This window comes from Pygocentrus nattereri, chromosome 25 (genome assembly GCF_015220715.1).
Source record: "Pygocentrus nattereri isolate fPygNat1 chromosome 25, fPygNat1.pri, whole genome shotgun sequence".
Taxonomy (NCBI): domain Eukaryota; kingdom Metazoa; phylum Chordata; class Actinopteri; order Characiformes; family Serrasalmidae; genus Pygocentrus; species Pygocentrus nattereri.
The window spans coordinates 12,478,189-12,504,613 of record NC_051235.1 but is presented as its reverse complement, the minus strand read 5'-3'; the positions used below and the strand labels follow the sequence as shown (position 1 = coordinate 12,504,613).

Here is a 26,425-nt window from a genome sequence, read left to right as displayed (position 1 = left end):
CCATTGTTTGGCGAGTGTTTGTCATAAAGGATAGTTTAAAACGGCAATTAATCCCACAGGAGCAAAAATCAGCCTTCAAACTTGAAAGAAATGGTGATTTGGCATTTATCGTGATATGTATCGTTATTGACTGTTAAGAATTGCGTTTAACATAACTTTTTTTTTGCCATATTGCCCAGTTCTTCTAGCAGATGAACTAAAAACAGTGAGGTTGAGATCAGCAACTCATTGGTGCCAGCTGTGCCACCTTTCTGTTATAGATGTTAACCTCAGCCTACAGTTCAATTTGATTCATGGTACTGGGTTGAGATTATGATATTTTGAGCAAAATTTTAATTAAAAAATTAAGACTACAATCAAGTTGTTGTGCAACTTTCTAATAATACTAGAGTTGGGGTCTCATTGTCAGATGTAATCCAAATAGATTTCCTTCTCTATATTGATAACAAGGGGGCATGCTCTCTGCTACATTACCTGCCAGCTAACTGGCTGGAGCAAGAAGAAATTTTGTCATTGAGACTGAAATGGCTCAGCACATGTTACTGTATCAAGTAGTTTTTTAGTGGCTTAAAAACCCTAATAAATAGAAAACGGTTACTCCTCGGTTTTTAGATTTTGTTTCTGCTACTCTCTTGCACCACTCATCACTGAATGCGTTTACATCGCTTTAATAACCGATAACTGCAGAAAATCAGATTCAAACACAGTCAACGTGTTTACATGCATGTGATTAATCGGATTATGGGACAACTCTGGGTATACGTGAGTCAGGTAATAATCTGATTTCTGGTTTGCCACCAGCCAATAAACTCTCAGAAGATGTGACATAAATGTATTGTAATACTTCATGATGCAATTTTTTTAACCACCGCCCCATTTCACCTCAAAATATGAACATCATCTAGAAGACTATTTAAAACCTTCAGTTTGCAAGGTAGGTAGTTGGTTTCACTGTTGCTCCAAAAGTGTTTTGCTGCCATCTCACGTCAATGCTACTTGCTTATTTAAGGTACCATGGTCTATTTTTCGCACATGTGCAGACTGAGAAATCCGAAAGACATCAGAGTATGAGTATACATGCTCTGAGAAATCTGAAATCCAGCTCTCTTAGTCAGATTATAATAGGTTTTTTTAGATCGTGCTCCTGTCTAAGAAATGAGAGTATACTGTTTACGTGACCATTTGAACAGATCACTGATGACTGCAGAAATTCGATTATGGTCGGGATATTGAGTGCATGTAAACACATTCGCTGACATGTACAGACATGCCTTAAATTATAATTTTATGCCAATTGCTATGAATAATTTTTTATAGGATAATTAAAACTGTGTGTTATAATACATGATAGTTGTGGTCCTGAAATCTGTTTGGCTGAGCTGTGTTCAAAGCGGTTGTAAAATCCACGACATGAATTTTGTATTACTGCACCATGCTGTTAGTGGAATAATCATAGAATAATCATGCTGCTCTGATAAACCACTGAATGCACTGACAAAGAACCCATTTTTGTTTAGGCTGAGTGGCTGTCAACTTATTTCCTCAGCTAGCAAATTTTTGGGCAACTTGCTAACAGCCTAAATGACTCCATAATTCATTTCACAACCTCAAATTACAGTAATCACAATATGATTCTCTGTAAAACAGCAGTAAAAAAGTCTGAAAAATCACACTTGAATGGCTTAATCTCAATTGACACCATACTCCCTAAATAGTATGCTTACAATGGAAGGTTAAGAATTTCAGCCTAAATAGATTCTAATAGTGAGTCATTTATCAAGTGTGGATGTAGCTGAATCTCATATGACTATTTTATCTGTCAAAATTCTGATATAGTGCACTTTTTAGGGTGCAGGGAGCCATTTGAGATTCAGCTCGAGTGTGAGTGTGAGGCACTGTTGGATTTATGCGAAATAAGACTCACTGGTGATTTGGGGACCAAAAAATACTTAGAAAGTGAAGGTTTTTGCATTGAACGGTGCCATGATATCATATGCTCATTGTTATATGACAAAGTTACAAAGTTCATGAAATGGGTGACCAAACATTCTTCTCCTCAATCAGCGGTCCATGGTTGCTTGGCAACAATGCCATTCTATAAAGAAACTTCTTCTTGGCAGAATATTTTCAATAAATTGAACATACACAGTCGTTGCATCCTTTGTTTTTTTTTTTTTTCCCACAGCTTGTCAATATTACTCCCTTAATAAACACTGTTGATTTTAATTGTTGTAGCCCTATGTACTCGTACTGCTAACATACTGTTACCTTGAATATAAAATTTGAGTGTTTTGAATATTAAAATGTAATTATTAATGGTTTATTATTAAGTTGATGCTTGTATCCTGTGAGAAGTCTCACAAATAGTTTGTTGAACCCAAATGACAAAAATAGCAAACTTTACCTTTTACTTTTACCTCATATTTACCTTTTGCATATTTAGTTTTTCTTCAGTTTTAGTCTTAGCCACTTCCAACCAGTAGCTAGGTCCCCTTCTGTCATGTAATGCTTCCAAGCTGAGAGGGAGAAGGTAGGTCGGCGCACCACAGAAGCGTAGGTGTCTCCCCCATCCTTCCTGTTTTAAAGGACCAGACCAATTGCAAGACAAAAAAAATACTACTATTCAAAAAAGAAAAAAACCAATCATGTTCTAAATGTTGTTTTCAGGTAGCACTACTATGTAGGTGATTATATAATATGTTCAATAAAATAATCATTAATCATTAGAGCTCCACATACTGATGGTCATTGAGTGTGTAATTATCATATATGCTTATTTGCAGTTATGACAGCAGTCAGCCACATATATTATACCATTGCTTGATATGAAAGTATGTGCTTTAGGGTTGTTCATTATAATGGTGATTTCCACTACAGCCCTAAAGCATTGTGCTCTCTTGAACCCCTGGTTGGCTGTAGGGTCACCAGGGAGCCCTTGTAGGATCTTTGCTGTAAATCAGTAAATGTTTGGAAGTGAGCCCTAACTCTTAATATTATTGGATATCCTCCTAGCAGTCTGAAGAGCTGGTTGTTACACAGAACTGCATTCCTATATAGAGTATGTTTACTACAGTTTTGCATCTTTTGCTTCATATACAAAGAATATTCCATTGTATTCCAGTCTATATTCATTTCAGAGACGTGATCAGACTGACAGCGTAGTGGGAGCTTATGAACTCAGAGCTGGGATGCATTTGGACAATTTAAATAAATTAATTGAATAAATACATGTGTACATCCTTCCCTGATGCCCAGAAGCAACAGAAGGGGAAAAAGATGAGAAAGTGCTACTCTTATCTTTCAAACATGTGTTGATATATTTGCTTATGTGTGGCTGGGGACTCCTCTAGACCCAGTGCAGGCGGTGGGAGAAAGGAGGATGCTGAACAAGCTAGCATCCATGCTGGAGAACTACTCCCACCCCATGCATGAGACTCTGGCAGCACTGGGCAGTTCCTTCAGTGACCGGCTCCTTCACCCCAAGTGTGTGAAGGAGCGCTATCGCAGGTCCTTCCTTCCTGCTGCTGTGAGACTGTACAACCAGCACTGCTCCCAGTAGACCACACACACATACAATATACACACATACAGAATGCGAACATTCTTCATTGTGCAATATGCTAAGTGCAATACAGATTCCCATGCAACTCTTATTTTATTTTATTTTATTTTATTATTATTTTCCTGTGAATAGTCTAGAGATTTAGCTTTAATTTTTATTATTTATAATGTTGATAAGGTTTATACTGTTTCCCATTTCTATTACTGAGTGCCTTACTCCTGTTACTCTGCTGCTGCTGTAATACTGTGAATTTCCCCGCTGTGGGACTAATAAAGGATTATCTTATCTTATCTTATCTTATCTTATCTTATCTAATAAACCAGCTCTTGTTCTATCATTCCATACATTCTGTTCCTGTTCATTGTTTGCTTGATGGTGGATTAGTGAACACTGACATTAGCCAATACGTATAATTTTATACGTCTTGCAGTAATTTTTGTTGGATGACCACTGCTGGGAATGCTAACATTAGTATTGACTTACTTGTACTCTATCTGACAGTGGATCGATGAAGTTCCCATTCTTCAGAAATTGTTTTGGGTTCTCTTCCAGCCTATTCTGTTCCTAGGCCCTCAGAAATCTCTTTTGATTGGAGACATGGTATGCACTGACAAATGTGTGTGACTTATTTTGTTTAAGTAGGGCAGGGTCAGTCACACTGTGATCCAGTTGATTGTAACTCCTGACCCTAATCATGACCTATACAAGTCTGACAGTTCTAGGGGTTCACATATTTTGCCAACAAAAATTGTTGAATAAGTTTGTCCAAATAAGCAAATTAAAAACTACATAATTGCTTATTTGTTTCATTGGGTTCTCTTTATTTGTTATGATCTGTGTTAAACCTATGCAGAAGTTCACTTAATGCTTAAAGGTTCACAAACGTTTAAGCAGCACTGTACATTACTTGTCATTGCATCTGCCATCTGAGAAATTAGAAAATGTGAGGCCTGCTGTTGTAGTGCGTTTTGTTTTTACAGAAATTTATTTATATTTGCTGCTTGATGCTATGCCACACTGAGCAAATTTCTCGCACCACTTCAATAAACAGTCCAACTCATACAGCTTTCATGCTTCACAGTCACAGCAGCTGTTTCACATATGGACATCTCTGATGGACAGGACCGTGTAAAACAGCAATAATGTCACATCACTAAACACTAAATTTCTGTTCTTTTTGTTGATGAGTAAGTTGGCCATAAAGTTAACATGCTGACAGATATTGATACTATAAATATATTTAATCCTTAGTGAAGGAATAAACATCCAACTTGTTACATCCAAAACAGGGGTCACTTGAATGGCTGTAACATGCTTCAGATGTCTGTGTATAAGCTTGGGAGCTGCTACACCACTGCTAGCTTGGTGCTAACATAACAAAAAATTCTATTATTATCTGAATGGAAATATTTTAGTGGTGGGAAACTGTTAAAGAAAAGCTATTTACCAATTGAAGTTTTGCGTTAAACATCACTATAATAAATGTGTGACTGGCACTTGCTCATGTGACTATGTGGATCACAGTAATGAGAGTGATTGAAATATAAAATCAACACCAAAAAGTTTTGCTTTTTTTTTTTTACAGGGGAGTAAATATCATGGCAAAATATGTTGTACAAGGTGTGATTTAAACTTGTTTTTTTTTTTTTTTTTGATCTTAAAAGGTTTTATCATACTAATAAAACAACAACAAACAGTGCAACAGACAAAGACAAAGGGAAAAAATGCAAATAAAATAAATAATAATTACAAAAATTAAGGGCATTCACAAGTACATTAATCACATCAGATGGAGATTGATCATACTTCAGTGCTGGTTGAAGTCCAGAATATGTAATGCAAAAGATTGCCAGTAGGGTATTATTTAACGTCTTTGAGTTTCAGGCTCTTTACAGTAAATAAACTTGCCATACATCTGTTGAAAATGCACCATTTGGCCATAATGTATTACTGCATATTTTTCAAAGTCAAACCTTGATTCTGACACTAATCACTAGCATTATAAGCTTAAAAAAGCTTTAAAAATCTCTTCTGCATTTAGGGGTTATTTTCCTCTGACACTTTTCCTCTGACATGTGTTTGGGGATTGTTGGCTTGAAACCCTTGTTTGACAGCCAAAAGCCTGAAGGGTTCAGCTGGATTTAATGCTCTCTAGTATTACAGCAGTGTATTAGCAATGATGTCACTCTTATTTTTTCCTCCTCCCGAACAAACATTGCTTTAACAGAAATCTAGGTCAAGGGAGAAGTGAATCAGATTATTTAACCTCCTCTTTGTATAAATCTATTGCTGCACTACTGGAGTCCAGCAAAGCTCAGAACTGGAGGAATATTTTGAGTGGGGATGTGTTTTAGTTTGTTTTGAATTAGTTGCATAGTTATTGCCTGTTTTAAGAGGACCAAAGTATTGGACAGCGAGAAATGTTTTCAGGACATTAAGTAGTGTTCATTTTACAGTCACAATTGTGTAATATTCAAGACAAATGTGTTTTCTTTAAAACTAGCTGTCTTGGTTTCTTGGATATCTTATGGCCTGGACTTTATCTACATTATATGATGAATAACAAAGACACTCTGTCTAAAGTAATGCCAGCCGAAATAATGTACTGTTCTTATCAGTACTGAATACATCATTCCAACATTTGCAGTGTAGGTTGGAAAACCCGTAGAGTAATGACAAAAAAAAAAGCGGCAGGAGCAAGCTATGGAGTAGACGTGTGTTACTAGGCTCCTCAGAACTTTCAGTTTAAAACTCTACATTTAGGCACTTTGGGGCAGAACAAACAAGAATTTGATTGACTTTAAAGTGTGGTCCAGCGCTTCCAACACATCCAAGCGAGGGAGCATGGCTGGCAAGGCAACAAAAACTTGAAACTTAGCTACATCTGCTTAGAGGCCTAGTGCCTCTGGCACAGACCAACGTGACGATCCAGCCCCCGCCGATGTGACGACAGCGCTAGAAACTAAAGCCTTCAGAAGCGAGCTTCTCGCGTTGCTATGCGAAGATAACGGAGGTCTAATCAAACCAGAAGTCAGAAGTGTTCTGGAGAAAGAGATGACGGGTTCAGAGCTGACTTTAACATGGTCAGATCTAAGCTGCAGTCCTATCAGACCATGGTCACTGCAGTGCTAGCCATGCTAAAGAATACAACAAGGAGAGATTGAGAAAAGCCTGTCAGCATGCACAGATGATATTGTTACTTTGCAGTAACTTTGAACCTCACAGAGGCGCCAATGCTGGACAGATCTCGTTGCTCCCTGGCACCAGCGCTGAGACAGAGCGAACAACCCCGTGCTGTTGTGGCCCGCTTACGCTACTTTCACGATTGTGCTAATCTCCTTCGCCTGACCAGGGAAAAACAGCGGATCATGACGGACGGAATAACCATCTCAATCTACGCGGATTACACTGCGCGAGTGGCCAGGGATTGAGCAGGTTACAATGGGTTGAGACAGCAGCTTCGTGGAGTGGAGAGTCCGATTATGGCATTCTGTATCCAGCTCATTTTCGGATTACACATAACAATCAGGAGCGGATCTTTTCTACACCAGAGGAAGCCCAGTCTTACATCAGGAAGAACATCTCGGCCAACAGGTCACCTCTTAGGGATTGATGGCTGGGTTGCCAATAGCACCAAGCACTGGTGATGGCGCAAGTCATGGTACTGTTTCATACACCAGTAACATGAATACTGTTCTCTCAAACAATTTAGTTGTGATGGCGCATACAACTATGCACAACCAATAGGTGCTCGGAGCTTTCCTCTCTGCGCACGTGTGGGTGTGTTTGGATGGAATAGTATAAACAGTGCTGTGTGCATGCAGTGGACTGACAAGGATCTGTTAGATCCTTTCCTAGTAGCATGTATGGCCGTGTATCTGTTTAACTTGGTATGTTCTGAGGGTCTTGGAGAATGTTTCAAGGGTAGCCCACTTAGATACTTATGTGGGGGTTTATTTCAAGGTTATGGCTAATACTCTAGGCTCAATAAGATTCATTAGTTGGAACATTAAAAGGATTCAGCATCCCATAAAGTGCAGTAGGGTTTTCACACACCTAAAGTCAATGAGTCCAGACAATATATACCTCTAGAAGACTCATCTCCGGGCGGGCGAACATGATAGGCTAAAGAATGGCTGGATTGAGCAGATATTTCACTCTAGCTAAGGAGACAGGTCTAGGGGGGCAGCAATATTAATAAAGAAGGCGGGTCCAATTGTACGCATCAATGTAATTTTGGACGATAATGGCCGATTTATCATCGTATCAGGCAAATTATGTGGTAATCTTGTTATATTAGTCAATATCTATGGCCCCAACTGGGATAACCCAGAGTTTTTCTCTCGCTTTATAGAGAAACTCCCTGATCTCCGTGATCTCTGCTGATACTAGGTGGAGACTTTAACTGTATACTACAGCCAGGATTGGACAAATCCAGTCCCAGCTTAGGTAGATCTGTTTCCAAATCAGGTGCTATAATATCATTCATGCATTCTTAAGTTGTTTGACCCCTGGAGACACACCAATTCTACCACTAAGCAGTTTCTTTTCACCGGTCCACCCCTCATATTCAAGAATTTACTATTATTTTATTGACCATCGGGGTATCTCTTGGGTGCCTAACTGTCAGTATCACGGTATAGTGATTTCAGATCACTCCCCAGTTCAGTTGGATGTGGTGTTTCCAAGTAGCCCCACCTTTCAGCGATCCTGGCAACTTTCCATTATTACTGACTTATGGCTCATTCAAAAAATTCATAGCTGACCAAATAGATTCCCTATTTGGAGATCAATAGTGCCCCGGGAATGTCACATACAACTATATGGGAATCACTTAAAGCCTATTTCAGAGGGCAGATCATTTGATATGCCGCTCACAAGAAAAAAGAACGTACTTAGTGTTCTACAGAATTAATTCAACAAATAGCAGATATTGACAGGAGATTAGCTGATAACTCTATACCCAAAGTCTTTAAAGAACGCCTACTGCTGCAAACAGAATTAAACAATCTTTCAATTAGACTGATGGAATGTACACTATTAAAAACAAAACAGCAATATTATGAACACGGTGAAAGGGCAGGAAAGCTATTATGCCATCAACTTAAACAAACGGCAGCATGCAGTGCAATCCCCGAAAATTCGTATCACACCCAACTCTGCTTCCACACACCCCCAAATTATTAATGACCAATTCAGGTTTTATTATGCTAAACTTTACACATCACAGTCTTCAAATACAACAGACATTCAAACATTCCTCAGTGGTCTGGGCGTTCCAAAGATTAATGTAGAAGATCCAAGCATCTTGGATGCGTCCATAACAGAAGAAGAAATTTTACAAGCTCCATTAAATAAGCTCTATGCAGAGTGGAAAAGCGCCTGGCCATGACGGTTTCCCCATAGAATTTTATAGAGCATTCTCTTCCAAACTAGCACCCTTTCTCTCCGCATTATTTAAGGAAATAATCACAAAGAAGTTGCCTCTTACAATGACCCAAGCGACAATCACAGTTGTACTAAAGAAAGATAAAGATCCACTGGATCGTGGTTCATATCACCCTATTAGTCTTTTATGCTGTGATTTACAAAATCCTCCCAAAGGTGTTTGTCACACTGTCTTGAAAATATGAAACCCAAGATTGTTGACCCCGACCAAATGGGCTTCATTCCAGGTAGGCAGCAATTCTACAATATGTGCCGATTGCTCAACATACGCCACTCTCCTCAGGTATCCAGTCAGAGGTCGTACTTTCACTGGACGCAGAGAAAGCCTTCGACCGGGTCGAATGGACTTATTTGTTCACGGTGCTAGATAAGTTCGGGTTCAGTCCATCTTTCACTACATAGAACAAAGTTCTGTATTCCTCACCAGCAGCCGCAGTTCGCAGTTCTATTACATCAGAGTATTTTCCACTTCATAGAGGGACTCGACAGGGATATAGCCTCTCCCCATTTTTTTCGACCTTGTTATTGAAACACTAGCTATAGCATTGAGAAACCAGCAGGACATAGCAGGTGTCAATAGGAACCAAACAACACATAAGGTGTTTATATCTGACCCACTAGATTCCATTCCCAAGGTCATAGATATATTACAACTATTTGGAATACTATCAGGCTCCAAATTTTTCAAAGAGTTTACTTTTCCCCATAAATCAACAGGCAGCATCCATTGACTATAGTGAATTCCCTTTTAAATAAGTGTCACTTTTTCACCTATTTGGGCATTAATGTCACCCAACTATACAAAGACCTCCACACCACCCAAAAATGCAATAGACTTCATCTTGGAATTAGATCCCTGTGGAAAAGGGACAGTATCAAAAATCTATACATACCACCTCTCTCTGCATTAGACATGGACTCACTCAGTTGAAAATTATTCATAGACTTCATTATTCAAACATGTGAAACTGGCCATAATTTCCCCTGGAAGCAACCTTGGGTGTCTAAGATGCCATTACGGTCTGGCCACACTAGGTCATATGTTCTGGTCATGCAATTTGTTAACTAATTTCTGGGACAAGATCTTTGAAGCAGTCTCCTATGTAAGTGGGGGGACAGTGGACCCTAATCCCGCAATTGCAGTTTTTGAGGTCTCTCCACTAGAAGAACAATTTACTGCCCTCCAGGCAAATGTTTGCCACATTGCATTGGGGATTCCACTGGAGAAGATGAGATATAATCAAATCGGAAGCCTTGTTAAATTTATCAAAACCTGGGCTCCTTTTGTAGAATTTATTGATGGCATATCCCTTATCTGATACACTCTACTGTGTTTTCTATACATATGTATGAGCAACAAGATTCAGGGATGCATAAACTAGGACAGGGTATTAATAATTTAGTATAGTCCCTGGTCCATAATGATGCAGGTCAGAAACAGTGTGCGCTTATCATGTGTGTAGGTCCCTCTATTGTATTTAATTGTATTTAATTCTATTTTATTTATATATTTTATTTTTCCCAGTTTTTCTTGGTGTGTAATATGTATATGTATAGATGTACAAATGTAACTGTACTATACATAGATATAGGTGATACAGATTATATATATATATATATATGGACTGCCCTGTATTTAATTTATATGAGTGGATTTCAAAAAAGAATGCTAACGTGCTTTGGAACTTCAGGTTGCCTTAGAGTGATTTGCTGCAGTAAAAAAACGAGCTAAAATGACTGGATGTTAGTGCAGAGCAGCTAATTTAACTCTAATCTGAAAAGAAAGTTCCTCTGGTCCATGTCTACAACTAGTATTCTCAAAGATATTAATAATATTAAGTAAAACATACACATTACATTGCTTGGATAGGAGCATATGTTGTTATAAAACCTCTATATTCTGCTCAGCATTGATAATACCTTTCCAGATGTGTAAGCTGCCCACACCATAGCCACTTAATGCAACCCCATACCACCAGAGATGCAGGCTTTTGAACTGTTCGCTGATAACAAGCTGAATGGTCCCTCTCCTCTGGAGTCCGCAGGACACGGCATCTGTGGTTTCCAAAAAGAATTCAAAATTTTGATTCATGTCATCACAGAACAGTCTTCCATTTTGCCTCAGTCTATTTTGAATGAGTTTTTGCCTAGAGAAGACGGTGGAGTTTTTGGGTTGTGTTGACAAATGGCTTCTTCTTTGCATGATAGAGCTTTTAATTGCATTTGTGGATTGCACGGCAAATTTTGTTGATTATTTCTGAAAGTGTTCCTGAGCCCATGCAGTGATTTCCAGTACTGAATCATGCCTGTTTTCAGTGCAGTGCCCGAAGTGAGGGCCCGAAGATCACAAGCATCCAATAGTGACCATTGGCCTTGTCCCTTGCATACAAGCATTTCTTCGGATTCTCTGAATCTTTTGATGATATTATGTACTGTGTATGGTGGGAAAGTCTTTGCAATGTTATGTTGAACATTTTTACTGACATTGTTCCACAATTTTTAGACGCAGTTTTTCACAGATTGGTAAATCTCAGCCCATCTTTGCTTCTGAGAGACTCTGCCACTCTAAAATGCTCTTTTTATACCCAGTCATGTGAGCTAATTGCAAACTGCTCCTCCAGCTGTTTCTTGTTAGTACTACATACTTTGCCAGCCTTTTGTTGCCGTTGTCCCAGCTTCTTTGACTTGTGTTGATGCCATCAAGTTCTAAATGAATGAAATGTTTCACTTTCAACATCTGATGTGTTTTTATATATATATATATATGTATATATATATATATATATGTGTGTGTGTGTGTGTGTGTGTGTATATATATGTGTGTTTGTGTGTGCATGTATGTATTTTCTATATATTTTATTTCTGTGTTATTTCTACATACAGTACAAACTAACATGCTGGAACATCATCCTCCAAAGAGAAGAATACTTGTTTAAATCTGCATGTGTTATTACCATCTACTGCTGCATTGGTTAGCAGGTGTGGTGCTAGGGGGTGTACCAGGGGTTACTCGAGCATCCCCTGAAAAATGTTTGTTGGTTTTTACATATAAATTATATAAAATGTAATCAAATCATTACACAAGTAGTTTGCGTAACAGGTACACACACATCCACTGAGAATGCACAGTAGACTGTTCTTACAAGATTATTCCTGTTTTAGCCACTTACTCAAAACTAACCGACACTCTAAACTACTGATGTTTGGTCACAATGCTGTCATTAGATTGCTGCTTTATTTTTGGTTAGTTGTTTAAACATGGACCACCTACTCCTTTTCAAACACAATGAAAATGTATTAAGAACTAAACAGTGAAGGAGATCCAATTTTTTTTAGGATTACACTACCAGTTTTGTTGCCCCGGTCCCAATTTTTTTTGATGGCATCAAATTCAAAAGGAGCATATATTTTTGCAAAAGCTTGTTCTCATATTTAATTTGTACTGTTTATATGATTGGCACATCATTGCATTCTGTTTTTATTTACATTTTGCCAGCATCATGCTCTAATGACCACAGGCTATGGCGATATAAACACATTTTTGGACACTAAAGCAGTTCTGTAACTGATGATGACACCTACTCGAAGTGGTCACTCAAAATGGTAGCAGTTGATCTTGGTTGTTCAGTTCTTTTGCAATGTCATTTGAAAGGAGTAAGTGGTCCATATTTATACAAATAACCAAAAATGTGTATGTGGCAATCTCATGACAGTATAGTCAATATATATTTTAGAGTTCTTTGTCAGACACCCTCTGCTTTATCCATTATCACCACCAGAGAACCACTGCTGATTATATTTTTGGGCGGTGGACCATTCTTAGCACAGCATTGATATAAGACAGTAGCATGTTAGCAGATGTTGCACCAATGTATAGTAGGATTTTTACCCATTGACTTGACTTCATTTTAAAGGATTTTTCTTTCCCATTTAAAGTTATCAATTTGAGGGTTTTGTTCTGATAACAGCAAAATATTCTGTGCTTCAGATCCTGCCATGACATTTATTTGGATTAAAATCTGGACTTTGGCTCAGCTATTAAAAAATGAAAAAATTCTTCTGCTTCAGTCATTTTTTGGAAGACTGATTGTTGTTTTTAAGGTTGTTGTCTTTGTATCACAGACTGATACCCTGATGTTCTCATAAAACAATTCAGAATGTGCAAGACCATCAAACTTGGCAGAGGTGATGGGTGTCTGGATTGTGCAGATTTAACTAGTTGTTGGCCATTGGGGGCTGACTTCCAATTCCTACTAAGGAACGCTTGTGCTTGAGTACCCAATAGAAGTAACATAGATCAGGGCAAGTTTGATTCAGCACAATAGTGTACATCAGTTACGATGAACTCCATAGTAATGCCTGATATTTGACAAACTCCACTCCCATGATTATTCAGAGTTCTCTCAAAGTTATAAACATCTTTTTTTCATCAACCATTGTATGAATTCAATTAATACACATTAGGACTGTATGATATTGACATAAAATGTGATGTTCAATATAGGTGTTGGATATTGAGATGATATGAGAGGTGATAAATTGTTATTAAAATAGTGTGCCTCTGACTGGATGTGTAAACAGAGATCTAACTAACCTCTTCTTTAAGCAAATAAACACAATATAAAATTACAAAAGCAACAGTCACTTTTGCAGAAAATGAAAAAAAAAAGAAATATTAACAGCTACTTACATCAGAACTGCAAGCATTTTTTGTGCACTGAAAGGCTGAGAAACAGTCAGCATTACCTAATTGGCATATTCTATAAAGGCTACAAAAACTGTGTGTGTGTGTGTGTGTGTGTGTGTGTGTGTGTGTGTGTGTGTGTGTGTGTGTGCACGAACAAATAAATATTTTAATCAGTGTTTAGTTACTAAATAGGTTTGTCTTTGGTCATTTAGCCTAATGGTTAAGTTACTTGTCCCCTGGGTAAACGGCATCTTTTTTGACTTCTTCTGATCTGATGACCTCTCTGGCATGAGGTTTATGAGGTCATTTGATCTGTCATCAGAGCTCTTAATGATGTGTTTATTGTGGAATGTCATATAGTGATAACAGAACCGTGCGATTTATCATGCAGCCCTACTACACATTACGTGCAGCCCTAATACAATTCATTCTAAAAGCTTTTTTACTCAGGGCTGCCCCTTTTTTCATTCCTTCATTTGCTCTTCCTCCATGGAAAAACAAACTTTATGTACCGTGCTGTTGCCTAGCAATAGCTTCGCTCAGTATTTATCCTTAATAAAAAGTAATTGACATTAGCACTCTGTATTATATTAGGAAAAAGGTTTATTAAATATAAATGAGGAAGAATGGGGGAGGGTATATGTATGCAGAAGAGAGAGATTGTGTGAGTACATATTAATGTCCATCCTCCCCACCAAGAACCCACAAGGTGCTAAATGTCTGTTTTGTCTCCTTTGCAGGTTTTGAAAGCATTTTGGAAGGGCTGTTTGGGCCAGGGCTAGTAAAAGACTTTCCTCTTTTTCAAGGTAAGGATGATTGTTTGTTTTGTTTGTTTGTTTATTTGTTTTTAAGGATAATTAAATTTTTTTAGCATTTTGATTGTGATCTTGTAAATTAGAAATAAGGACTAATTTATAATTAATTAGGACTAATTGCCACATTATCTTACAAAGCAAATAAATAGGATAAATGCAGTAACTGCAGTAAACGGTAGTAGACATTAGATTTCTATGTCCGTGGTTTCCAGGATAATCCTTCTGAGGTGGTTGTCAGAAAAGGTACATATGCCTATTCTGATGTACCCAGTATTTTCCACAGGATTTGTGACACTGTGCCAATCTCTTTTGGTTTGGGGGCATGTTATGCTGAAGGAAAATTTAGTTTTAAAGTTAAATGAAGTCTGGTACACTGTTAAAGTAACATTAAGAATTTAGATCTATAAAGAACGTATAGAATGCATAGAAATCTAGTGTTTCATTGTGTTTTTAATGTAAACAGTACAGACTAATATTACTACATGCAATTTAGACAAGGCTGAAGTTAGCTTCTTATTCGCAGACTTCTTGGAATCTTTCTGTTCCCACCATAAATGGTTCTAGATGACTTGAGGCACCAAAAGGCATCCGCTACACCATTTAAACTGGGACAAAAAGACACAATAAATGTGGTATTAATTAATAATGCTGCTTTACTCCAAGTCTAACTAAGGATTCACTTATTTTCACACAGATTCACACAATTTCTGTATACTGGATGTAATACTGTTCCAAACTGACCTTATTTCTCAAATCACTGAAGTTGCTTAATATTTGCACTTTATTTAAACAAAGGAAAAAAGTCTTGTCTTAGTGGTCAACAAAACCAAAAACGTATAAATATGCAGGGGGTTCAGAAATTTTCAAGTGTGACTGTACACTTTTCATTTTCTGCAAGCTATTTTACTCTCCTAGGCGGTTCTCTTCATTCATTCTGGTTGGTGTTTACAGCTCAGCTCAGCCTTGAAGTGGTAGGCCATGTAAAATGACAGCGCAGGGTCAGCGGATCCTGAGGTGCATAGGGCGCAGATGTTGCCAACTTTCTGCAGAGTCAATTGATACAGACCTCCAAACTTCATGTGGCCTTCAGATTAGATCAAGAACAGCGTAGAGAGCTTCATGGAATGGGTTTCCATGCCCGAGCAGCTGCATCCAAGCCTTACATCACTAAGTGCAATGCAAAGCTTCGAATGCAGTGGTGTAAAGCACTGCCACTGGACTCTAGAGCAGTGGAGACATGTTCTCTGGAGTGACAAATCACGCGTCTCCATCTGGCAATCCGATTGATGACTCTGGGTTTGGCGGTTGCCAGGAGAACAGTAATTGTCTGACTGCATTGTGCCAAGTGTAATGTTTGGTGGCGGGGTGATTATGGCGTGGGGTTGTTTTTCAGGAGTTTGGCTCGGCCCCTTAGTTCCGGTGAAAGGAACTCTTAATGCTTCAGCAGACCAAGAGATTTTGGAAACCTCATTCTCTCAACTTTGTTGGAACAGTTTGGACATGGCCCCTTCCTGTTCCAACATGACTGCACACCAGTGCAAAAAGCAAGGTCCATAAAGACATGGATGAGTGAGTTTGGTGTGGAAGAACTTGACTGGCCTGCACAGGGTCCTGACCTCAACCCAATGGAACACATTTGGGATGAATTGGAGCAGAGACAGGCCTTCTCGTCCAATGTCAGTGTCTGACCTCGCTTCTGGAAGAATGGTCAACAATTCCCATAAACACACTGATGTTACTCAAGTTCATATGTGTGTGAAGGCAGATGAGCGAATACTTCTGGAAATATAGAGTACTTTTACTTTTTTATTTTATGTATTACATATGTGCATACTGTTATGAGGGGAGGGGGCTGGTTATGATCTGACCTATTTCCCATTAAAATGAATCCACATCTATTTCAGTGGTTGATTGGTTGAAAATCTGAAAAATGCTATTGAAGCTAAAAAGAATGTGTCAGAATTTAGCACAGTATCTGTGTTTAAGTTTCATTTCATTTGGTCAAGACAGGTTTATTTATATAGCGCCTTTTTCAACAGCTGTTGTCACAAAGCAGCTTTATATAAAAACACTATCTAGTAATAGATGATGTTTCACACAATAAAACATTTTAGAAGCACAAGTGAAGTGTGATTAGCCTCTGTGGAATAAACTGATATATAGAAACAGACTTGCAGCAGCCACAGTAATTACTCTTTTTGCCTGTAAAGACCAAAATACACAGCAGTATCCAGTTATTCTAGCAACCAAAATGCACCATGAATACATACGTGTACAGTAAGAGTGTTATACACATATATATATATATATATATATATATATATATATATATATATATATATATACACACACACATAATCCTGTAGGATTCAAGGGACATTTTTGTGGCTTAACATTGTTAGTGTTGTTGCTCTGTTAGTCTAAAATGTGTGTGTGTGTTATTTGTGTTATTCTGTGTTGTGGTGTGGACAGGACCAGCAGTGCTGAAGGGGTGATGAAACCTATGATGGGAATATGTAAATGGAGGTGCAGAGTAGACTAACTTCACACTGAATTCAGTTTGAGAAGATTCTATACTCAGGCTGTTTTCACACCCTTGTTTGCTTGCTAAGTCCTAACCAGAGTTTGGGTTTCTGTGTGTTTGTGTATTTTTCATTTGGTCCAGTTGTTTTCACACTGTTCATCCTAATTTGTATAAAAATGAGACACTTAAACCCAACAATGATAAACTTTACTTTGTATGTGCATCTGTTCCGCAACCCATGTACTGTGGATTCCGTCACTATTTTACTTTATTGCTTGTCAGCAATAATAAGCAGCTTCTGCTGCACAAATGATATGAGCTTCTATAAAGAGTTTCGATACATTTTCAACATAATACACCATTCTCACAGTACCATGTTCTAGCGAAAGCCCTGGTGGCATTTTCTACCACAAGGAAAGCGACGCTGCTCTGCTGTCAGCAGGAGAGGGTGACATGATTAGAGAGGGAGGAGACTATGAGCAAAAAAATGGTTGCTAAATATACTTTATCAACATCTGAAACATGGAGTTATACATTCCCTGTTTGAGTGAAGAGACCGGCGATCTGTTCACTGTGACCAGGTGAGAGTGACGAGATCAGTGGCGTAACTGTACTGTCCTACAGTGAACTCGCCTCTTTCTGTACATCCTAACAAGCTTTAGCAGTGTTACCTCAAGTCTGCTCCACTTAACTCCAGCGCTGTTCCAATGCTGAGTCAAATGTTAGTGTTAGTGCATTCTAGAGCAACGAAAGTGAAAGAAAGAAGCGGGTTCATGTGAGTTACAACCCTGATGTAAACAAAAGGAAACTGAGGATTCTGTATTCCAGTGACGTCATGCAGTCACACTGCCAGGCACTTTGTGTCTATGAAGTCATGCCACTGTAGCACATGCAGAATGAGGCCTGGCACGGTCTTGCTGAAATAACCATGAGCTTCCCTGGATAAGATTTTGTCTTTATGGCAGCATATACATCTCTCTATCGCTGGGCGATAAAATGATAACAACAATTATCTTCATATAATGTTCATTGTACTGCTTTAAACAAAAGTAAACTGAAGATGATGCATGTGTGGCTCTTGAGAATGCTGTCTTTGCAGGCTAGCTGTTTTTAGCAGCTGGCTAACTTGAAGAAGCGCTCCTTCACACACAAAACATGGAAAATTGATGATGCTGTAGGTCAAACAAGACACAAAAGCACCGCTCTCAGTTTAAACATACCTGAAAGGAGGACTTTGGTGTTCACCCCTATTGTGGTTCACCCCTTAAACTTCTGTGACAGAATAGAGAAATCCAGATGTCTTCTAGCTGGTGTTTGAATACATGGATGTGGTAGGAGTGATGGCAGTAAGGCAGTGTGATCGATCACTGACCTACAGTTCGTGCTAAGTTGATGTTGTTGAGAGACTAAACAGTATAGCTGGCCGAGTTCACACCTGTAAAACGCCTTGTGATTGCTTTACATACAGACAGTAAATGTGTTTAATGTGTGGAATGAAACACAATGAGTGTGATTATACATTTAATTGAAAATATGAGTGGGCAACAGCTCTGGATTTTATATAATGATGGGCTAGTGAAAGTTAAAACAAAAGTAAGTTGTTTAATGCAGGCAAATGGAACATTTTCAGGGGGTGCTACAGTATCTGCGCCATTCCTGGGTGTAGGTTTAGTTAGTTGGGTTTAGTGTCTATCATGATGCAGAGGTGACCTTCCTATAACAGGCTGCTCAGTATGTGCCATTTCTGCTGATGGAAAGAACACTTCATGTAACAGAATAGCAGCCTCTCCAGTGTCATCTTCACTCATCTGTACCAACTGTACCAACCAATGTCTTTGTTACATTAAACTAAACCCTAGGGCACAGTGTTTGGCTTTAGGTACTGTTACGCTGTTTATTTAATGACGGAAAAGTAAGAATTAACTGTTATTTATGCACAGAAACCATGGAAATCCGTAGTGTAATTTAGTGTCCATGTGCCTGCACGACGCATGTACATGAAGAGGAGTCGGAGTTCTGCACATCACTGGCAAAATACTTCTTAACTTGAACTAGAGCACATCAGCAGCTGATCTGAGGAGCACAATTAAATGGCAAGAGTCCAGTACAGGAATCTCTTGCTTATACCGTTTCATTGTTTTACAGATAGAGCAAAGCTGTGCACATTAAATATACAAACACCTGTACAAAATGTAATGAAGTCTACCAGTATGTCAGAACAACAGGACTGTATCCTGTACTTCTGCGACCACGTGCGCTGCAGAGTGCAGACTCTAATATTGCGTAAAGTGTCAGAAGTGTTTACATTTAGATAAGTAAAATACAACCCTTTATTCAGTTTCTGTTTATTTATTTATTCTTTTACTGACGACAACTGAGCAAAATGCAAGAATTGACTCAATTCCTGTTTTTGATACTGTTTTTTTTTTAAATGAAAATCAAATTAAGGTTCATGGACCCATCAGAGCAGACATAACAGCTATGCAAAACGTTTATCTCATCAGCTGTTACAATATAATATATATATTTAAATATAGATTTTAAGGTAGTGCGTCTTGCCTGTCAGAGATTTGAAATATATACTTTACAACCATTTAATACTGTTAAAGAGTGTACCTACATCCAGATAGACTGTAGAACAAGGGAAGGACATGTAATCTAGCTTTCCACACACAACACTAGATTAAGTGTTACAGACTGCTGGAAGCAGTGCTAGGCTGGAAGGTCTAATGAGCTACATAACTTCCTGCTCGATGGGACAGTGAACTTTATTGTCTGTGCCAAATCCTGTGGTATGAAGCGGACTGTTAACTGTTCTCTCATTAACTGCTGAACAGTGTTTATGATAGCTCCACTAGTCTTACATTGCAGGGTGATTACCTGCTGCTATTTTTAGTAGGTAGAGGTCCACTTTGGACAAGCTGTTGCCTGATTCTGACTTTGACACTGGTGTTGAGCCCTAACTACTTGAGTAATTAATTACAGAGTTGACTTACCTGAGTGTTTCAATGAAGATGGAAAGGATACAGAAAGTTTGATCTGTGGAGAGTTTCTTTGTAGTCAGCGTACTACAATGCAACCATGGCCATTGTGTCTTCCAAATCCTCCTCTAGTAGCTCTGATGCAAGCCATCGGGGAGCTTCAGGCACTTCACCTGGAGGTCACTGAAGTGAAAAGTATCTGCTGTCATGGAGTGTAAGAGGCAAATCCAGAATCAAACTGACCATCACTTGCACTCTACACTTTTGCTGTTACAGAGGACAGTGCTATACAGACTTTCATCAACATTGTTTCTGAGATTTATCTGAGTCCAAGCCTGAGTAAGAAAGCCAAGGGCATCACTGATAAGGAAAAACTCCCTAAGAGCAAGAGGAAGAAACCTTGAGAGCGACTGCTGTGAGAGGCCTGTCATAAAAGAGATATTAGTATTAGAAATGCTTTGATAACATTTTTTTCAGGCCAAGTACAAGTGCATGTTGTTTTTAGTTCTTGTTGATACCATTTGTGATACTGTGTTGAGTAACCTAATTACAACTAAGTGCTTGTTAGTGTAAATGAGTGCAGTGTGCTTTAAAAAGTAAATAATTAAAACCTGGCTGATTTTAAGTGACATGCATTAGCTAGCTAGGAGTTGAGAAGAGTGGTTGTTCCAGAAAAGGTGCTTTTTAAAGTACGTTTTATAGTTTTGGTCCTTAGCCTCTGTGGCACAGTAACAGATCTGAGGCTTATGCACCTGAGGAGCTTACATTTCATGTTGCTGAAGTTTTTTGTTTGACTGAGTCTCATTCACCAACCGTTCTTTAAAAGAAATTTCTTCATGAAACCCACTGATGCAATTTTCATGAAGATTCGGACATTCAAGAACAGAATATACACACACTCGGTAATATGAAGGTGCGAACAATTCTGCGATTTTAAGAACACGTCATGCATCTGATGAGTATTTCTTAGGACTTTTTTCAGTAACAAATTTAAGAGAAAGGTATTGATAAATGAAGCCCATTGTTATTTGTTCTGTGACTTGCACTACATTTGAATGGGACATTGTGTTTGGACAAAGCCAATTAACATACATTTTACACCACGAAAAAGCTCGGTCTAATTGATATGCTATGTGAAACACAGACCAAATTATTCACCTTCAATTTGATAGCCTATCTGTGTCTACCTGTATTGGGGAGGTGGTTGTGATTTGTGTTTGTGTGTTTGAAAATGGGGTAAAATCAGAGTGTATTCTGGTGAGAACAGGCAAAATATTTAAAATGACCAGTGACTTTGTGGCCTACTGCCAGAGTAACACTTCTCTGTGTGAGCAGACACTGCTTTACTGCCAGCTTGAAGCATTTGTTCATTAACACAGGCAGCGTACGCTCGACTCATATCACATGGTGTCGAGTGGTATCACATATTAATATCAGTGCCGTTTTATGAGTTTGAGTAGGAGTAAATGGGCACAGTATCAGGCCGATTCCTAATACCAGTATCGGTGACGATGCGTCCCTAGTTATTATAAATGTGAGAAGAGGTCAGTGTATTGTGAGGCAGGTGAAATAATGTCTGTGATTTAAATAGATTGAGTCTGTGCAGTGCCAGGTATGCATGTAAGGTTTTCTGCACAGCAGATATTTCCATGTTGGTCAAGTTGGTCCAGAAGGTGGGTGATCAAGGCAGATGAAACAGCAGCATCAGGCCACACAGCATGCGCGGTTGTTCAGTTTGTCACAGAAACATACAGACAGTTTGGTGTGACTGAGAGCAATATAAAGCAGGCCTGGCAAAAACTTCACTGAAAAGGAGAGCCTGAAGGTAGCGAAGACATGAGGGCTCTCCGAGATGTCAGGGATCCCCTCAAACTTTCAAAATTTCCCATAATACTGTAGGTCCATGAACCCCCAAATCTGTACCTTTTGTCTAATGAGAAAAGCTAATTACCAAAGGCTTGACTAAATAAATAGGTTTTTAGCTTAAAATTAAAAACTGAGGAGTCTGGAAGTTTATTCCCCGTTTGGAGGACTTTGCATGTAAAGGCTCTATCCCCGAATGTAATATTACTAATTCTTGGTACTTGGTTAGTGAGCCAGCACCTTGTGACCTAAGTGGCTGTAATGGTTCATAATAAGAGAAGTTCATTCAGATACTCGGGGACAAGGTCATCTCGAGCGTTAAAGTAGGGCTTTACAGTAATCCAACCGGAAAGTAATTGTGTGCTAGCTTGTCTGCATCCTGTAGGGATTGTGCATTTCTTAATATGACAATATTTCAAAGATAAGGGAGAGTTATTCAGGTAATATTGCTTGTGCATCGAAGAACACATGGGGATCGATTGTGATGCCAGACTTTTTCACAGATGTACATGATACAAAGCTGTTAAGACTGTATAAAACCAAGCATCTAGGCATGCAGACTGCTTCTACAAACATTAGTGAAAGAATGGGTCGCTCTCAGGAGCTCAGTGAATTCCAGTGTGGTACTGTGATAGGACGCCTGTGCAACAAGTCCAATTGTGAAATTTCCTTGCTACTAAATATTCCACTGTCAACTGTCAGTGGTGTTATAACAAAGTGGAAGTGATTGGTAATGGCAGCAACTCAGCCACAAAGTGGTAGGCCACATAAAATGACAGTGTGGTGTCAGCGGATGCTGAGGCACATAGTGCACAGAGGTCGCCAAGTTTCTGCAGAGTCAGTCACTACAGACCTCCAAACTTCATGTGGCCTTCAGATCAGAAGATGACGTGAGGTCCAGTCAGACTGAAATTATTTTTCAGTTGGGATGCTTGTGTTTTTAATTGCTTGAAAAATATGTCAGACTCAGAAAATGTACCTCAGATGTACTGATTAAGGGAGAGGAAGGCGTTGTGTTCTGAGACACATAAGCTGGATGCCCCCCGTCCCACCACCTCCTTTTAAAGCTGAAAGCGTTGCTATGACGTGATACACATGCGCAGAAGGTACTTACACGTTCTGATTGGAAATGTAATCGGATACAGGAGTTAACGTGGCTATTATTCTTCTGTTTAACAGATTATTTACAGGATTGCCCCTCGTTCAGTCATATAAATACTGTATTCCGAATAGACTATTCCGATTGAAGTGTATACATGGACATATTCTGATTGAGCTGTTAGTCAGATTATTAAGAGATTATTATGCTGCATAAACATCTTTGGACGGCAGACACATTGGACACCTTGTCTGGTGTTTGCTGGTTTGGTATAATGGATTTGTCAAGAGGCTACTGGCAAGTCCAGTTAGCTGAGACAGAAAACAGCCTTTACTCTTTTTACCACCATCACCATTCTAGCAGCTCATCGAGCATGTATTGACAGGCCTCAACTGGAAAGTTTGTCTTAATTACCTAGATAGTGTACTAGTGATTAACTGCAGATCATTCCACTGTGTCCTTTGTCCTTTGTCTTTACTAAGTGACAGAGCCTAAGCAAAAGTTGGAAAAAATTGACATCTGACCGTACAAGAATTCATCAAAATATTGGTCCAAAATTGTATTAATTTACTGGTGTATTGTTCAATGATTTTTGCACAAGTGATGAAACATCATATCTTTTAAATTCACTAAATTTAAATGAAGACTGGGTCTTCGGCAGAGTTATGCAATGCCTTGTTATAACCAGTAGCTATGCGATCAGCTACAAGTATGTTGTCTAGCCCAGGCACATGTACTACAATGACTGTGGTCTGTCTGAACTCAAAGGCAAGTAATGTGAATGAATGTCCTTATTTCTTAACTGTGGAACAGTCAACTTCACATACTGTGATGATTGTTGCCCAGTTGGTATTAACAAATATACATAATCTTGGTACAATTGTTTTTGCTCAGTGAAGCAGATCAGATTGGCCTTGTAAAAATCCTTGTCATACTTGACTAATGCAGTAAATTTCTGCATTTTGTTATGAAAAGATGTAGTTGCTATCATATGGATGTTTTTATTTCATTGCTTTGAGATGGAAACAAACAGGAAATGCAGACACACATACTCTTTACCACTTTTCCTTTTTTAGCCTTGCCGGCAGTTAGAAATACATACTTTTACACTAGTGCCAAGGCCAAGATGGAAAGCGGTAGGTGTGTTTCTTAGTATTTACTTTTTCAAGAGATTTTTTTTTCTACATCACTTTCTTCATTTTAACCCAGGCTGTTGTTAGACATTTTATGAATACTGAGTGTCATGGCAACAGGGCAGTCGTGAGGTTATTTCTGCCATGTAGAGAATAAAGCAGCAGCAGGGTTACTGTTTTTTGCTGTTACTTTTTTCCACTTTTTAGCTAAATTAATCGCATGGCTGTTGTAATATTAAAGATTCTTGATTTATATCTGCAATGCTTTCATTAATTTACAGCAGTGAGATCTTAATGCAGTTCCATTTGATAGACATTTTAGATGATGAATGAATTATACCATGAAAATAATTTAAGTACTTTAGTTTCATTATATACAAAATTGATTGTGCATGAATATAGATATCAACATGTTAATATCTGATCTCAACAACTAATGACTGTAATTAAGATCCACTTAAGCTTCCACAGGATTTGTAACAAATTAAGATTCACTATTAAACTACAATACTTCTTGTAGTAAACTGCTAACCTGTCTCTTGTTTGTTATTGCATTACCATTCACTACATGATTTTTGATGTTCTAGACAATATTTTGACACTGACAGACTGATTAATTTGGCCCAGAACAAGACAGCAATTTGCCCTTCATTCCCCCCTCACAATATATCCTATAACTCAGTATAAGTCTTTTATTGTGTAATCTCAAATCAGGTTAGTGGAAGATGCATGCATGCCTGCATACTGTAACGCGGAGCGATGATGAGGCGGACACGTGCAGAGACAGGGTCATGGTCAAGACAGTCAAAGTTCAATGAGCCAACACAGAGAGCAGGAGGGACGGACATAAAGAAACAAATACAGAATTCAAACAGTACTCTTCAAACAGTACAAACAATACATAGGAAAAACATAGGGCTTAAAGACAAGAGGGCTACCAAGGGATAACAGGACACAGGTGGGAATATTCAGGGGTGGAGTCAAGGGGGTCGGACTGGGAAGGAATCAAAACAAAGGAAGCACATGGACTAGACCAAAACAAAAAGCACATGGAAGACTGGGAGGGGCCAATCATGACACATACATACAAACATACAGTCTCAAGTTATGACAATGAATGTGTATTTAGTAACACATTGCATAGAATACTAAACACAAGTAAATTAATCACTGCCAACCAAGTTTTTTATAGGGTATAAAAACCTGAATCTCTCTCTCTCGCTCTTGCTCTCTCTCTCTCTCGCCCTCTCTCTCTCGCTCTCTCTCTGTCTCACTCTCGCTCTCTCGCTCTCTTGCAGATTGTGAGCCAAAGCGTGTTTCAGATTGGTCATTTGATGAAAATTGTTTCTTCTGCTGTTTAAGACGAGAGAAAGTGAAGGTAACTGATTTGTCTGTTTAAAATTTCTATTGTATCATGATCACAGATTTTCTTTGTTTTAAACCATCTGTACTAAACCATCTATAGCTACATTATGTACTGTATGTTGCTCTGACTCCATGACTGTAACCCTGTCCTTGAAATAGTTCTTTGATGGCTGTCTTGATGAATGCAAAAGTATTTTTATCTACTACAGTGCCATGAATTGGTCACCAAATTGCACTTACTCTGAAGTATAATTTACAAGCAAGACAGTTTACACTGAACTCCCAGTAGTTTGGCACAAGATGACTACATATGATAGGAGCTGCAGGTGAACTGTAGATAACATAACAAAAGCAATTATAGGAAAGCTACATTTACCTTTAAAACAAGTAACATAGTGACATGAATGACAGGGCTGCATTCAGGGAAGATTTGAAAGGTGGACCCACTGTTATTGTGTTTTTATGTTGTGTTCATGTGATTTTCCCTTTAATACGGCCGTAATCATATCATAGACACTTGAAGCTAAATTCTGAATTCAACTTAATTTGCTTTACAATGGAGTAGACAGCAATAGACACATTGTTTTAAGTTTCTTTTATTCTTTTTTCTTCCCACCTTCCTTGAACTATAATTTAAGTGTTTTTTTCCACACTCTGAATTTACAAGCTAGAGTCATCAAACTTGGGTAGAAAGTTTAAAATGTTGAACCACTCAGAGAACTGTATCACTTTGGTAATCTTCCACTTTTGGTAATCAGTAATCTTTCCCCAAAATTAGAAAGTTTGAAGAAAGATTGAGTCCAAAGCACATGAATTTCGTGTTCATTGCAGTCATCTGTCTAATCGTGCTATCTTTTTTGTCTCCACCTCGTCCAGAAATTATTTCAATACTAGTTGTAGTATTGTATTTGTTACCATATGCCATATATATTTACTATATATGTCACT

The 26,425-nt window shown here is 38.5% G+C and overlaps 1 protein-coding gene across 3 annotated transcripts in view; it reads left to right on the top strand.

The window, feature by feature from the left end:
• lcor (ligand dependent nuclear receptor corepressor) overlaps positions 1-26,425 on the top strand; it is a 107,554-nt gene that overhangs the window by 22,001 nt on the left and 59,128 nt on the right. For 2 of the 3 annotated variants that reach the window (XM_037534449.1, XM_017709548.2), the window contains exons 2-3: positions 14,438-14,503; positions 25,411-25,490. In XM_037534449.1, the coding sequence (XP_037390346.1) occupies positions 14,438-14,503; positions 25,411-25,490 (146 nt within the window). The remainder of the gene's footprint in view (positions 1-14,437; positions 14,504-25,410; positions 25,491-26,425) is intronic. The other variant, XM_037534450.1, reaches the window with a different exon arrangement.